This window comes from Canis lupus, chromosome 25 (assembly GCF_011100685.1).
Source record: "Canis lupus familiaris isolate Mischka breed German Shepherd chromosome 25, alternate assembly UU_Cfam_GSD_1.0, whole genome shotgun sequence".
NCBI classification, from domain to species: Eukaryota; Metazoa; Chordata; class Mammalia; order Carnivora; family Canidae; genus Canis; species Canis lupus.
In genome coordinates this window covers 33,273,732-33,287,858 of record NC_049246.1, presented here as the reverse complement: position 1 = coordinate 33,287,858, position 14,127 = coordinate 33,273,732, and the positions used below count along the sequence as shown (strand labels likewise).

Genomic DNA, 14,127 nt, shown 5'->3' with positions numbered 1-14,127 from the left:
TATATGGGAAAAATTACCCATTTTTCCAAAAAAACCTAATTAGTTATACCATAATTATAATCAAACTGATGGTAATTAAAAAGAAAGGGGAAATCTTGAGGTAGAAAAAAAAAAAGACACATTTCAGAGCAAAAAAGATAAAGTTTACACCAGACTTCTCGTTATATATATATATATATATATATAGAAGTAAAATATATATTTATATATATTTTTTTCTGACTTGAAAGAGCTACCATAAAATTGGAAAAGAAATTAGACTATTTAAAGCACTACTTAATAATATGTGATAGTAGAATTGAAAGCTGCAGTAGGAATCCAGAGAAGAGGATTATTGATGAAGGTTAATTTGGTCAGGAAATTTGCTTTAAAGTAAACTTCAAAGGGTGGGTAAAGTTTAGAGACATATAATAGAGTTCATCTGAAATGAAAGAAACATAGAGGTTATGAAAATAATTATTTAAAGGGAGATACCATAAATTTAAGGAACCTCAAATAAGGCAATGTCTAAAATCTAAACATATCTCCAGTTTTTCTTAGTTTTTTTTTTTTTTTTTTTTGGTTTGGTTTTGTCCCCATCTGAGTAACTCCATCTTTACTAAATAGCAAGGTTTACCAGGTTCATCCTGATAGAATGATACAATATCATGAATTGTAAGTATTTCCTGTCTTACACAGATGTTCCTTGTTTGCTAGTCTTGTACCATGCCATATGAATCTCTTGATTTGGTTCTTTGGAATGGAGTAGAGAAGGAAATCAAGTTTCAGTGGGTGGATGTAATTGGCACATTCCTGTCTCCTCACTGGGAAATTACAGCCTGCAGTGATTCTCTAGGACTGTTTTATTGCTCCTGAAAAACCTGGAGCTCCCAGTCCAACACTTCTCATCAGAAATAATCTGGTAATGAAGTTGGCTATTGGCTGGACTTCATGCAATGGGCAAGTCTAGAAGTCACTGACATCTAGTCTTGGCAGTAACAGATTTGATAGAGATACCAGTGGTGTTAAAGTCCTGGGTTAACAAGCACTTTCAGGTCCCTTTTAGCTAAACATATCAAAGACTTCCCATCAAATTAGAAGACATTAACAGCAAGCCTGGGAGGGGGGTAGATTGTTTTAAAAAATTTTTGATTCCTTATCATCGTTGAAGACATTTAGTCACTATATCTCATGGCAGGAAACCACAAAACATTGCTTATTATAAATATTCTCCATTTACAAGAATAAAGAGCAATCAGTGTGCCCAGTGATGTGTATTTGGTACCAAAGTAGTGTGTGTGTGTGTATGTGTGTGTGTGTGCGTGTGTGCATGCGTACCTGTATGCATGTGGCAGGAGGAAGGGAGAAGGGGAGGAAGAGAAAGAGAAATGGTGAGCAGGGAAAAAGCCAAAGGTAAAATCATTTTCTCTGCCCCAGTTAGTAAAACTAATTATACCCTGAGTGATAATTTAGTTTGAAAACCAGAGGATCTATTTCCCTATTCTTGCTCTTAGGACCACAGTAGCAACGTGCTTAGAGTAGCAGGGACCATGGCCCATGAAATGGGCCATAACTTTGGAATGTTTCATGACTCCTATGTTTGCAAGTGCCCTTCGACAATATGTGTGATGGACAGAGCACTAAGGTGAGGCTCTCTGGGAAGATGCTATCTGTCCCTGATTTTGGTTCACCGTGGGCTGTGCTTTATCTTTCATGTCATCTTCAGCAACACATTCAAACTTTTAAATATTAAATAGTATAATCATGAATGCATATCTATGCCAAACCACATTATTCCTCATCTATATGCAATATTTTTCATTACCTAAGACATCATTCAAACATATTGTGTCTTTGCTGCTGGGGTGATTGACATTTTTTACTTCACCTCATCTGCACAAGACCTGGTTTCAGGAAATCATTAGTATTTATCAAATTTTCAATGAATTCAGATTGAGTGGTTCTCGAGAAAAATCTAATGAAAGAAGAATATCCTTGCAGGAGGACAGAGAGATTATACATTCCTGCCTTGCCTAAACAAAGTTACCAGGGAATTTTGTCTTTCAAAATCCCACAATCCCCTTTATATATCTGTTTTCCTTGCCTGTTGCATCTCACTCAATCTAGGGTTAGTCTCTCACACCCTTCCACAAAGTAGCATTGTGGTGGCATGCCAGGCACATATCTTATGTTATCTCTCCCAGATACTCCTGCATTTTTAAACCTCAGCTTTATTTGTGAACTGAAGACATTCTGTCCAAAGTAATTCCTCTGAGGAGAGTGAATTATGAGACACATAAATAAATATGACTTTACTACCATTAGGACTTCACAACCAAAATGGCGTAAGGCTGAATAAGATTATCTGGATAAGTCAGAAATATCTTTTTTTTTTTTTTTTTTTTTATACAGTAGCCTAGATGCTACACTTTGAGATCTGACATAGTTTTCCATTAAGCTGGAAGTGTTTGTGTCCATCCAGGATGGCTAATGCAGGTGCACAAATGAGCTCATAACGTAGCAGTTGGGCAGTGGATTGGGTTTAATCTTTTGGGGCAGGTTTTGGGTGTTATCTTCAATGTGATATTGCTCCCTTCATGCTCAGCGTGACTGTTCCATTTCCTCTTTCTTCATCTTCATAGCTTCTACCTACCTACAGACTTCAGTTCCTGCAGCCGTGTCAGCTATGACAAGTTCTTTGAAGACAAACTATCAAATTGCCTTTTCAACGCCCCATTGCCCACTGATATCATATCCATCCCAATCTGTGGGAACCAGGTGGTAGAAATGGGAGAGGACTGTGATTGTGGGACTCCGGAGGTACCACCAAATACTTTCTAAAGTGATCTAATTTGTCTTTTAATTGCTAAGAAGATATACTATAAAACTATATTATTACTCTGAAATTGGACACTTCTTGTAATTTTGCATATGTTAATTTGCAGACATTTGTCAGGCCAACCTTTCTAACAATGAATACTACATTGCTTAACAGACCTTCCTAATTTCCTTCTTGGGGTTCTTTCTCCATTTCCTGTTTTTCAAAAACCAGTTAACAACTGGGCTTTGTATCTTCATCCCTCTCTTTCTGGCAGAAATACTTCACCTTTCTTATGTGCCTAGGACCTACCGAGCAGTTACTTTCAGCACAGCTCTGCAGTAGTGCTCAGAGGATGTAAATAACTTGCCCAAGGTCACAGAGCTGGTAAAGGGAAAGGTCAAGATGTAGACTCAAATGTTTGGCCAGAGCCACCTTGCACTAGGATTTAGTTCTTTTCTTTGCAACTTACGAGTTTTTACCCTTAGGAGTCCTAGCCTGATCCCACTCTATTGACAGGGCAGCCAGGGGTCTGAATGGGACCTTTGCCCCCGTTTTATCAACACTTCATATGAGTGACATGTTAAGGCCTCAAAGGGTCAGCTCTTCAGTAATTTCAAAATATGACCACAAATGTATTCATTCTATGAAAAAGAGAAATCTTTCCAAAATGATGTTTATATTTGAAATAAGGGCAACAGTTTTAACCCTAAAAAGTTGGAGGGAGGAAGTTTCTGAGGTAGGAGCTTCCCCAAAACCTCGTGCAGGTGCCTGGTTTCTCAGAAACCAGGTGGGGAGAGCAAGACAGTCTATTGCTTGATGCAGAGTTGAATTAAATGTCAAAATTGGATAAAGAATTATACTTTTAGATTTTTAGTACATATTCTAGAGATTGAATATATTGCTGGATAAAACAAATGAGCTCAACTAATTACATTTTTCACTATTTAGATAACTTTTATTTTAAAAACTATTCTTTTTCCTTTTGTTTTCTCTAATATTTTACCAAAAAAAAAAAAATCAAGTACTACCATGGGAGGCTGAGTGAACTAGAGAAAATAATAAAATTTAAAAAGATGTCAGTAGAATTCAGTTACATGACAAACCGCTGGATTTGGAAAAATATCCAAAGTATATTTTTCTAATGTTGAGCTTTGTTCTATCTTTTATTTTCCAAAAATTATTTTCAGCCTATATCACAGTAGGGGCTATGTGATGAAAAACTTATAAATAATATAAAAATTTATATTATTTATAGTATGTGGTGAAATGAGAGCAAAAAAAAAATGAGACTCAATCACCATTTGCATTTGTTTCTGGTATTTCTTAGGAATGTACCAACATTTGCTGTGATGCTAAAATTTGTAAAATCAAAGCAAATTTTCAATGTGCAATAGGAGAATGCTGTGAAAAATGCCAGGTAAGATTTTATTTTATTCTACTTTATTTTTTTTAGAGATTTTATTTACTTATTCACGAGAGACACGAAGAGAGAGGAGAGACATAGGCAGAGGGAGAAGCAGGTTCCCCCGCAGGGAGTCCAATGTGGGACTCTATCCCAGGACCCTGGGATCACACTTTGAGTCAAAGGTAGATGCTCAACGACTGAGCCACCCAGGCGTCCCTTTATTCCACTTTAATAATTATGATTACTGTTTATTTTGCTATATCAAAAATCTCAGGGACTATGTTAAATGAAATAGCAGAGCACCAATTTTCTGTCTATAAAATAACAATGCCTACCATTTATATACAAGTGCTTTACAAACATGGGCTATTTGATCCCCCAACAATATTTTGGTTAGGTATTATTATCTTATTTTGCTTCTGAAGAAACAGAAGCTCAGAATAGAAAATGTGCAAAATAATAGGCCACTGAATGGCAAACTCCAAATATGACCAATTCCAAAGCCAATCCTGGGGACTCCTACCTGCCGCTGCTTCTGATACCACAGAGCCTTCTTGCAGCAAACCTCATAATTGATTGCATATTCATTTAATAATGGGCTTGGTGGGAAAGCTTTTGTTTTAGGTAATATGGGGATCTCCCTTGACTTCAGACTTTGAAGTCATTTCAGGGTGAAATTAGTAGAACACAGACATAAAGTGATGATTCTGTATCATTTTCTCTTCAAAGCTTATTGCCTTTCCTTTCAGGTTCAAGTTTAGGATTTTACATTCTATCATTGAATAGAATTTTCTATTATGATTATTTGTTTATATATGTTTCCTTAGTTAGACTGGCTTCTAGAGGGCAAGGGGCTGATTCACCCACACCTGGCACAGAGTTTCATACATTTTAAATGCTCAATATCTGTCTGCAGAGGGAATGTGTAGGTAGGTGGCATACCAGCTTATAGGTAGTGTTTGGGAATTTTTTTTTTAAATCAGGGGGAAAGGAAAGAAATAAAAGGCCAAAAGGAAGAAAATTTGAGAACTTAAGTAGTACTCAACAAGTGATGATTATGTGCTATTTGTTGGAAATTGTAAAAGATTTTTAAAAAAGTAGTCTTTGACTTCAAAGAACATGCTGTTTCTTTAGGGTAATGCTATACATACCTGAAACAGGTGAAAATATAATGCATTATTTAATGCCCAAGTAGACATTATAAGGATATATGCCCTTTGTGTAATACTTTCCACTTATATTTTCACTTAGTTTTCATAATGATTCTGTAAAGGAAATAGTAGATGTTCAGGAAATGGATTTTCAAAGAGATTAAGTCCCTTTTCTAAGGTATATTCCTAGCCCCTGGGAGAGCCAATATTCAAACCTCTATCTTCCAAATCTGAATTCAGGGCTCTTCCCACCATGTGTAGAAAGAAAGGCAGCAGTGTGCCCTGAAGACATCAGACGAGGCTTCTTGGAAAATGAGGCTGTCCTAACGTAATGCATAGATTTTAGATAAGTACAGAAAAAGAGAAAAAAATTCCTAAATTAGAAGGCTGAGAGGGAATAAAAATGGGACAGGAGGTATAAGCATGGCTTATGTGATAGCTGGTGAGAAAGCTAGTCTGGCTGGAGTAGTGGGGGTTGAATTTAGAGGGTCTTGTATGATCTAATTAGATTTTGGATTCCATTCTGTTATCAATGTAAAGATATTGTAAATTTTCTGATGATAGGGGAGCACACTTGCTCACCTCCAGTAGGGAAAGATGTACCTCTTCAGATCTGCATAAATAGCAGAATTTATTTTACTAAGTTTTCTCTTAGGCAATAAGAGCAAGATTTGCAGTAGTAGATTGCCATGGAATTAATACATCAAATGAACATTTAGTTATTTCTCCCCCATAATAAATCATTGCATAGGAAGAAAGGAGTTAAAAAGAAATATTTGAGCAAATAAAAGGAATTAGGATTAGGAAACATGATGCCTGGGAAAGTCTCAGAGCACAAGGATCCGGTGCTTGTAAATGTACCTTCCTTAATACAGAAGATTCACTTCACCAGTAAATCTCTGAAGCTGCAGATGTAAATCTCCTTGAAAATCATGACAAATATGCATTCAGCAAAGGAAAAAATCCCTTCTTTGCATCTAAAATGAGGCTTGGTTTTCTTCTATACTTTTCTCATTGATATTTCTATAGTGCTTGCTCTATAAATTCAGAAATATTGATTACTTGAAGACTTAGGCCATTGGCAGAAGTCAATAAAAATAATATAATAGGAGATGTCTTTAGTTTACATAGCACAGATGTAGGATGGAATAGAATGATACCTCGAAGGAGCTTGCCAATAAAAGGCCAAAGGGAAAAATATTATTTGCATTAATTTGAGATATTAGAGTAAGTCAGATGGAAAAAAAAAAAAGCCTTCTCTTCATTTTTATTTCCCTGCAGTTTAAAAAGGCTGGTGCAGTATGCAGACCAGCAAAAGATGAGTGTGACCTGCCGGAAATGTGTGATGGCAAATCTGGTATTTGCCCTGATGACAGATTCCGAGTCAATGGCTTCCCTTGCCAAAATGGGAAGGGCTACTGTTTGATGGGGCTGTGCCCCACGCTGCAGGAGCAGTGCACCGAGCTATGGGGATCAGGTAGGAGAACAAGCCTCAGTGCTGCTGGCTTTCCTGCCCCTCTGTATGCACATGCAACGAAAAATCATGTTATAACAGGTGGCAGTGTTTAATCATGGCCAAAGTAGTATTCTGACCCAATCTTCTTTCTTAGAAACTGTGCTACAGCTCAAAATCCTGGATAAATACATCTTAAGACTAGATCAATTTGGGGATTGCTAGATTCAACAAATAAAAATAAAGATGGCCCAGCTAAATTTGAATTTCAGATTAATAATTTTTTTTCTTATCTGCATGTATCATGAAATATTTGAAGTAAACTTGCACTAAGAAAACTTTATTTGAAATTCAAATTTAACTGAGTAAAGCTGAGTAAAAGACTATCCAATGAGAAAAAGTCTCTTCAACAAATGGTGTTGGGAAAACTGGACAGAAACATACAGAAGAATGAAACTGGACCACTTTTTTAAACACCATACACAAAAGTAAATTCAAAATTAAAGACCTAACTGTGAGATTTGAAATCATAAAAATTCCAGGGAGGAACATAATCAATAATCTCTTTGACATCGGCCATAGCAAATTCTTTCTAGATATGTCTCCGGAGGCAAGGGATGCAAAAGCAAAAGGAAACTATTGAAACTTCATCAAAATAAAAAGCTTCCACACAGTGAGGGAAACAATCAACAAAACTAAAAGGCAACCTATGGAATGGGAGGAGATATTTGCAAATGACATATATGATAAATGATTAGTATTCAAAATATATAAATAATTTATACAACTAAACACCCCCAAACAAATCATCCAGTTATAAAACACACATAAGACATGAATAGATATTTTTCCAAAGGAGACATCCAGATGGCCGACAGACACATGAAAAGATGTTCAATATCACTCATCATCAGGGAAATACAAATCAAAACTATGATGAGATATCACTTCACATCTGTCAGAATGGCTAAAATCAACAACACAAGAAACAATAAGTGCTGGCAAGGATGTGGAGAAAGGGGAACCCTCGTACACTGTTGGTGAGAATGCAATCTAGTGCAGCCACTGTGGAAAATAGTATGGAGGTTCCTCAAAAAGTTATAAATAGAGCTTACCTACAATACAACAATTGCACTACTAGGGATTTACCCAAAGAATACAAAAATACTAATTCAAAGGGATACACTACTCTGATGTTTATAGCAACATTATCTATAATAGCCAAGTTATGGAAGTAACCCAGGTATCTATCCACTGATAAATGGATAAAAGAGTGATATATATAATATATATATAATGGAATATTACTCAGCCATAAAAAGAATGGATCTTGCCATTTGCAATGACATGGATGGAGCTAGAAAGTATAAAGCTAAGTGAGATACGTGAGTCAGAGAAAGACCTATCACATGATTTCACTTATATGTGGAATTTAAGAAACAAAAGAACAAACAAGGGGGGAAAAAGAGAGAGAGGCAAACCAAAAAACAGACTCTTAACTATAGAGAACAAACTGATGGTTACTAGAGGAAGATGAGTGAGGGGATGGGTGAAACAGGTGATGAGAATTAAGGAGTGTACTTGCTGTAATGAACACCAGATGCTGTATGAAGTGTTGAACCACTGTATTGAACACCTGAAACTAATGTTAACTATTGGAATTTAAATAAAAACTAAAAAAAAAAAAAAAAACAAATTTGAGTATCCCTATACTTTATCTGGGAACCCTAATCAAGATTCTTCTCAGATAAGTACACTCTTAGAAGTGTGTGTATGTGTGTGTGTGTGTGTGTGTGTAGCAGTGCCAGGGGTGCTGGGAGATGGGCAGAGCATAAGGAGAGAAGGAGAAAAGAAAAGAAGGACTGTGGGAATTCAGAGGAGCAATTTGGAAAAGTGAAGTCTCTTGAATGCTCATTTTGCGCATTATACTGGAATTTTAGTTTTCTAAATTAGTAATCGCACCTCAGATGAACCTCATTGGCTATGATACTGCAACTGTGCAAAGCTATGTAATAGAATTTTATAAGCCATGTTCTCTGATTATACCATAAAAAAAGAAATGAAAAATAAAAACATAACAATCTCCAAAACCATAAACCAAAACTTAAATTGGAAAGGCAATTTAAAAAATATCAGTTCTTTGGACTTTCTGTATGTGATGTCCATTGTGCACACATCTTTAATTTTCACACCCTCCTCTACTACACTTACTTAAATAACTGAAGGAATGTTTTAATAGGGAAAATGCATATTCTTAAAAATACTTGAAGAAGGTTTTCACATGCCACAAACTTTTCATAATTCCTGAAAATATACACAAAAGAAGGGATGCTTGGGTGGCTCAGTGGTTGAGTGTCTGCCTTTGGCTCAAGGCATAATCCCAGGACTCTGGGATTGAGTCCCACATCAGGCTTCCTGCATGAAGCCTGCTTTTCCCTCTGCCTATGTCTCTGTCTCTGTCTCTGTCTCTCTCTCTCTCTCTCTGTCTCTCATGAATAAGTAAATAAAATCTTAAAAAAAAAAGAAGATAAAAGCAGAACATCACTAATTGACAATATACCCAGTAAAAAGGCAATCTGAGAAATACATGGATTAAAACTTTGAAGACTTTCTGAATAAAACCCTTTGTATCAGGCAAGAGTGGGCTGAGGCACAATTTGAGGAGCAAAGCTTGATAACCATTGGTGCATGGGGAAGGACCCTGGTGTGCTGGAATCTGGCCTCAGTAGCCCTCCTGCTTAACAGGTCATGCAGACATACATGCTAGGTTACAAGTGGAAACAAAAATGGTTGTGTGGGTTAAAGAAGGACCCTGTGTTTCCTTGGCTAACTTTGGCATACAGCAGGAACCTGGGGAAAGAAAATCTGCACAGAGCTGAAGCTCTGAGCATCCCCTTTATTATCTGGTGATAAATCACTGCAGTAAAGACTATAACTTTCTTCTTTTGCTTGATCCTTTATTGTCTGCCTCCCCTGTAAATCTGTAAATTTCCCACTACCTAGAGACTGTGTATTTTGTTCACAACTGTATTCCCAGTGTGTCCTAGCACATTGCCCGACTTTCAATGTTCAAAATTATTGAATTAATGTTGAACATATTTATCCAATATTGAAATAGGGAAGATTGCTTAAATCACACATTTAATGGTAGCTTGTATAAAAGATCAGAGAGGCAGATTGCCCTAAATAAAATTTCAAATTTTGTAATTCAGAAGGGATCACAAATTTGTTTCAAATTAATCTTCAATGTTTGAAAAGGCTTATATATAAGGGGGAGATCACTCTCTCCGATATCACATCATTTCTATAAATCACTTGCAATTCAAATATTGAAAATGTGACCAAGGCATTAAAAGATAATTTGTCATAAAGGAGTACAAATGTCTAAAAAACATTAAAGTCATTTTAATGCACTAGCAAGAAGTATGAAGCAGTGACACATTGATGAGTCAGGAAATGCAAATATAGTAAGAAATAGGAATGAAAAATTGATTTCCTTCAACATTTATCAAATTGACAAAATTTTGTTACAGTTAATGCTCAGTTTCAGTCAAGATGTGTCAAAACACCAAGTTTTACACACTCTGGTAAGGAAAGGACATGAATTAGCACAGTCTTTCCAGGATGACTTGGAAAACCATATGTACAACCTAAAAAGAAAATGTACAGCTTTCCCCAGAAAGTGCATTCAGAAGTACTTTTTCACAGAGGATTTTCAGCCACCACTTTTATTTATTTATTTATTTATTTATTTATTTATTTATTTATTTATTTATTCATTCATTCATTCATTCATTCATTTTATAGCCTGGTGAGCACTTTTAAAATTGATAAAGGATAATTGGGAAACATCTCAAAGCTCAAGAATAAGCTTTAGTCAAATAAATTATGTAGAAATTTTTCAATTAGACTTTCAGAGCTATGATACTGCTGAATATTTAGTGCCTGGGGAAAGGCCAAGTATACTATTAATTGGGAAGCAGCGTGGTACCAGGTGTATAAATGATACTTTCCACAATATTAGCAGCAATAAATCTGAAGTTTGGAATTACAAATATGTTTTTTCTTTTTATTCATGCCTAATTATTCAATTTTTTTCAGTGTAGTTTATTATAATAATGGAGAGCTTATAAATGCTATTAAGATCAAATAGTTAAGAAAGTATAATAAAATTTATTTTATCATCTTGGCATTGAAACATGAAATTCAGTTAAAATGATGCAAGTTTACAGATAAACCAACAGGTTAAGGCACTGGGCCAAGGTCACACAGCTGCAGCTTAGCCCCTGAGCTCGTAAGCACTATGTTCTATTGCTCATCTGATGGGAATCTAAGGAAGACTGCATTAGAAATTAAATATGTGATGCTGATTGTTGTGTCTCCACAAAGCAGAAGTTTGACTAAGCATAGCAAATAATTGTGACAGTAGCAAGTATTAGCAGGAGAGCATTCCAATGTCTGCTGGTGGGTGGTTACTATAATGATTGTGGCTTTCCTAGCTAGTCTTCATATTTAGATGGATTTTTTTTAATCTTCTGAAAATCAACCACATTTCCAAATATTTAGATAGTCACTATTCAAAAGTTAAATATTTAAAGGATTATTTTATTTATGTGTTTGGTAAGATTTTATTTGTTTATTTATTTCAAGAGAATGTGTGCATGAGGTGGGAAGGGGTGGAGGGAGAGAATCTTAAGCAGACTCCGAGAAGAGTGCAGAGCCTGTCATAGGGCTCGACCTCAGGACACTGAGATCATGACCTGAACCGAAATCAAGAGCTGGATACTTAACTGACTGAGCCACCCAGGCACCTCTAAAGGATTGTTTTAAATTCTAGCCAGCTTTCTTAATAACAAACTATTGCAGCCTTTATTTCTGACAATGGTCAATGGGATTATGCTGATATAGTTTATATGCTTTGTATTTCATTAATTTTATATTTCATTGATTCTTTGTAGAATTGAATATCTTATCTCATTTCTAATATGTCTCTACTGACCATGCCTGTTTCCAGGGACCAAGGTTGCAGATAGATCGTGCTACAGCAGGAATGAAGGTGGATCAAAGTATGGATACTGTCGCAAAGTGGAGGACAGACCTATCCCCTGCAAAGCAAGGTAAGTGGCTTGTTGTTTGAATCTTCTTGCTCCATAGAGTAGAGAAATCACACACTTCCAGACACATGTTCTGGTTTATTCCAATTAAAGCAAAAGTTAATTTGGACATCATTCATTTGATAAGCATTCACGTGACTATTATGTTCTATGTTTTAGGTTAGGCACTAAGTTAAAAGACAAATAAGAAATGAACTATTTTTTCCAGTCCCTCATGGTGGAAGCTTCAGATGACATCAAGTACAGTCACTGTTAAATAGAGGCAATATTTGGATGGAACATGCAGCAGTGAATGGACCTGGCTGGAAATCTATACGTGGACTTTTCAATACAACTTAGCAGCTTTTCCATCCAAGTGTTTCATTATAATTCTAGGAGTAGAAATATTTATCTACTCAGAAGAATATCCAAAAACAATGCTTATATAGTTTTATTTAAGCTTGCCAAGGCATTACAGAAAGAAAAAATACAGTAAGATAAAAGACTGACAATTCACCTGAAGAATTTGTTTTACTTTTTGCATTGATATTATGGAAAAAAATTCTAGAATATCATAAGCAAAAGAGTTGAGATTTTTGTGTAAGGTTTTTTTTATTCTACAATTTCAAGATGACTTTTAAAATTTAAATTATAATAGATTAAACTTAGTACCTGCTCCAAATTTTACACATACTAGGTGATGTATAATAGACTGAACAAGATTAACATTCTCAAAGTTTTTCTATTAAACAGTAATTTTTCCAGATGATAAATATTACCAAACTATATTTTTGGACATAGTGTCACCCTTTGGGTTGCCTGAGCCTAAAGGATGATAAAATTCCATTGTCTCTCCTTTATAAGAAATCAGGGCAGATTCAAGACTTTGAACATAAGATTCTACTTACTTCCAATTGGCCAGAATACAGGCAATTGGCCAAAATTAGCTGTCTAGGAATCTGGGAAATGCAGGTTTTGTTTTTGAGGAAAATGTGCCTTGCTCATATTCAGTGGTTCTATTACTGAAGAATAAAAACGAAATTTGACATAAAGGAGACTAGAAGTCTCAGCTATATGGAGAAATACGATTAGTTAAATATTGGTAGGGAGCTGATTTAGAACTACATAGAATTGCCATTTGGATCCTGGTATTTCAACTGCAATAAATTTGGCTTTTCTTCAGTGATGCCATGTGTGGGAAGTTGTTCTGTCAAGGTGGGTCAGATAATTTGCCCTGGAGAGGACATATAGTAACTTTCCTGACATGTAAAACATTTAATCCTGAAGACAGCAGTCAAGAAATAGGCATGGTAGCCAATGGAACGAAGTGTGGAAACAAGAAGGTAGGTTGAAAATGTAGCTTTTAATCAAAATGTGTTTTATATATATATATATATATATATATATATATATATATATATATTTTTTTTTTTTTTTGCTTCCCAAGGACTCCTTATGCATCATGGGGCACTGTTTTCAAAGCAATACTTATACCATTCATTTATGCATGAATGTATTCATTCCTTCAATACTATTTAATAAATAACTATTGGGTGCTCAGTACTAGATTATTAAACCTTGGTTAATTTTATTGACCCTAAATCAGTAGGTTCTAGATAAATGATGGCCACCCTGATAATAATTAAGATAATAATAACAATACTATTTATTTTTACATAAATGATAGGTATTATAATATTGCAGATGATGTGATAGTAACATATTTTCCATAATATTTTTGTTTGGAATGGGTGCCTTGTATCATGTTCAATGCTTAGCTCAGCAATACAGTAGCAGTCTCAGGAGTGGACTAAAGAGGTGGATTAAGGGACCCATGAGAGATAAATGCAGTAAGGAAGTGTTCATTAGAGGACTAACCAAAATTTTTTATGAAAATTATCTAGATTCATCTTTTTACTTTGAAAATAATGCTGTGATTTCCATAATAAAAAAGTTAAGTCTGATAACAATAGTCATGGGTAAAAATAGAAGACTAAATTCCACAGAGTCAGCAGTTTACAGAGCTGAAGTCATTGGGTATTGATGTCTAGTTGGTGTTTTTCACATCACTTTCAGGTTTGCATTAATGCCGAATGTGTGGATATCGAAAGAGCATACAAATCAACCAATTGCTCCTCCAAGTGCAAAGGACATGCTGTAAGTTTTGGAAATGTTTTCCCAAGCTTGCTGAGTCTTTTGTAATTTTAGGTCAATCTTGATGATGC

The 14,127-nt window shown here is 35.4% G+C and overlaps 1 protein-coding gene across 2 annotated transcripts in view; it reads left to right on the top strand.

Annotated features, from left to right (window-relative positions):
* The window catches only part of ADAM28 (ADAM metallopeptidase domain 28), a 55,237-nt gene that overhangs the window by 29,028 nt on the left and 12,082 nt on the right, over positions 1-14,127 (top strand). For both annotated transcript variants that reach the window (XR_005378676.1, XM_038573786.1), the window contains exons 11-17: positions 1,494-1,624; positions 2,622-2,799; positions 4,128-4,217; positions 6,638-6,833; positions 11,824-11,926; positions 13,086-13,245; positions 13,979-14,059. Coding sequence is in view for 1 of the 2 variants with exons in the window: in XM_038573786.1 (XP_038429714.1) it covers positions 1,494-1,624; positions 2,622-2,799; positions 4,128-4,217; positions 6,638-6,833; positions 11,824-11,926; positions 13,086-13,245; positions 13,979-14,059 (939 nt within the window). In the remaining variant the exon portion in view is untranslated. The remainder of the gene's footprint in view (positions 1-1,493; positions 1,625-2,621; positions 2,800-4,127; positions 4,218-6,637; positions 6,834-11,823; positions 11,927-13,085; positions 13,246-13,978; positions 14,060-14,127) is intronic.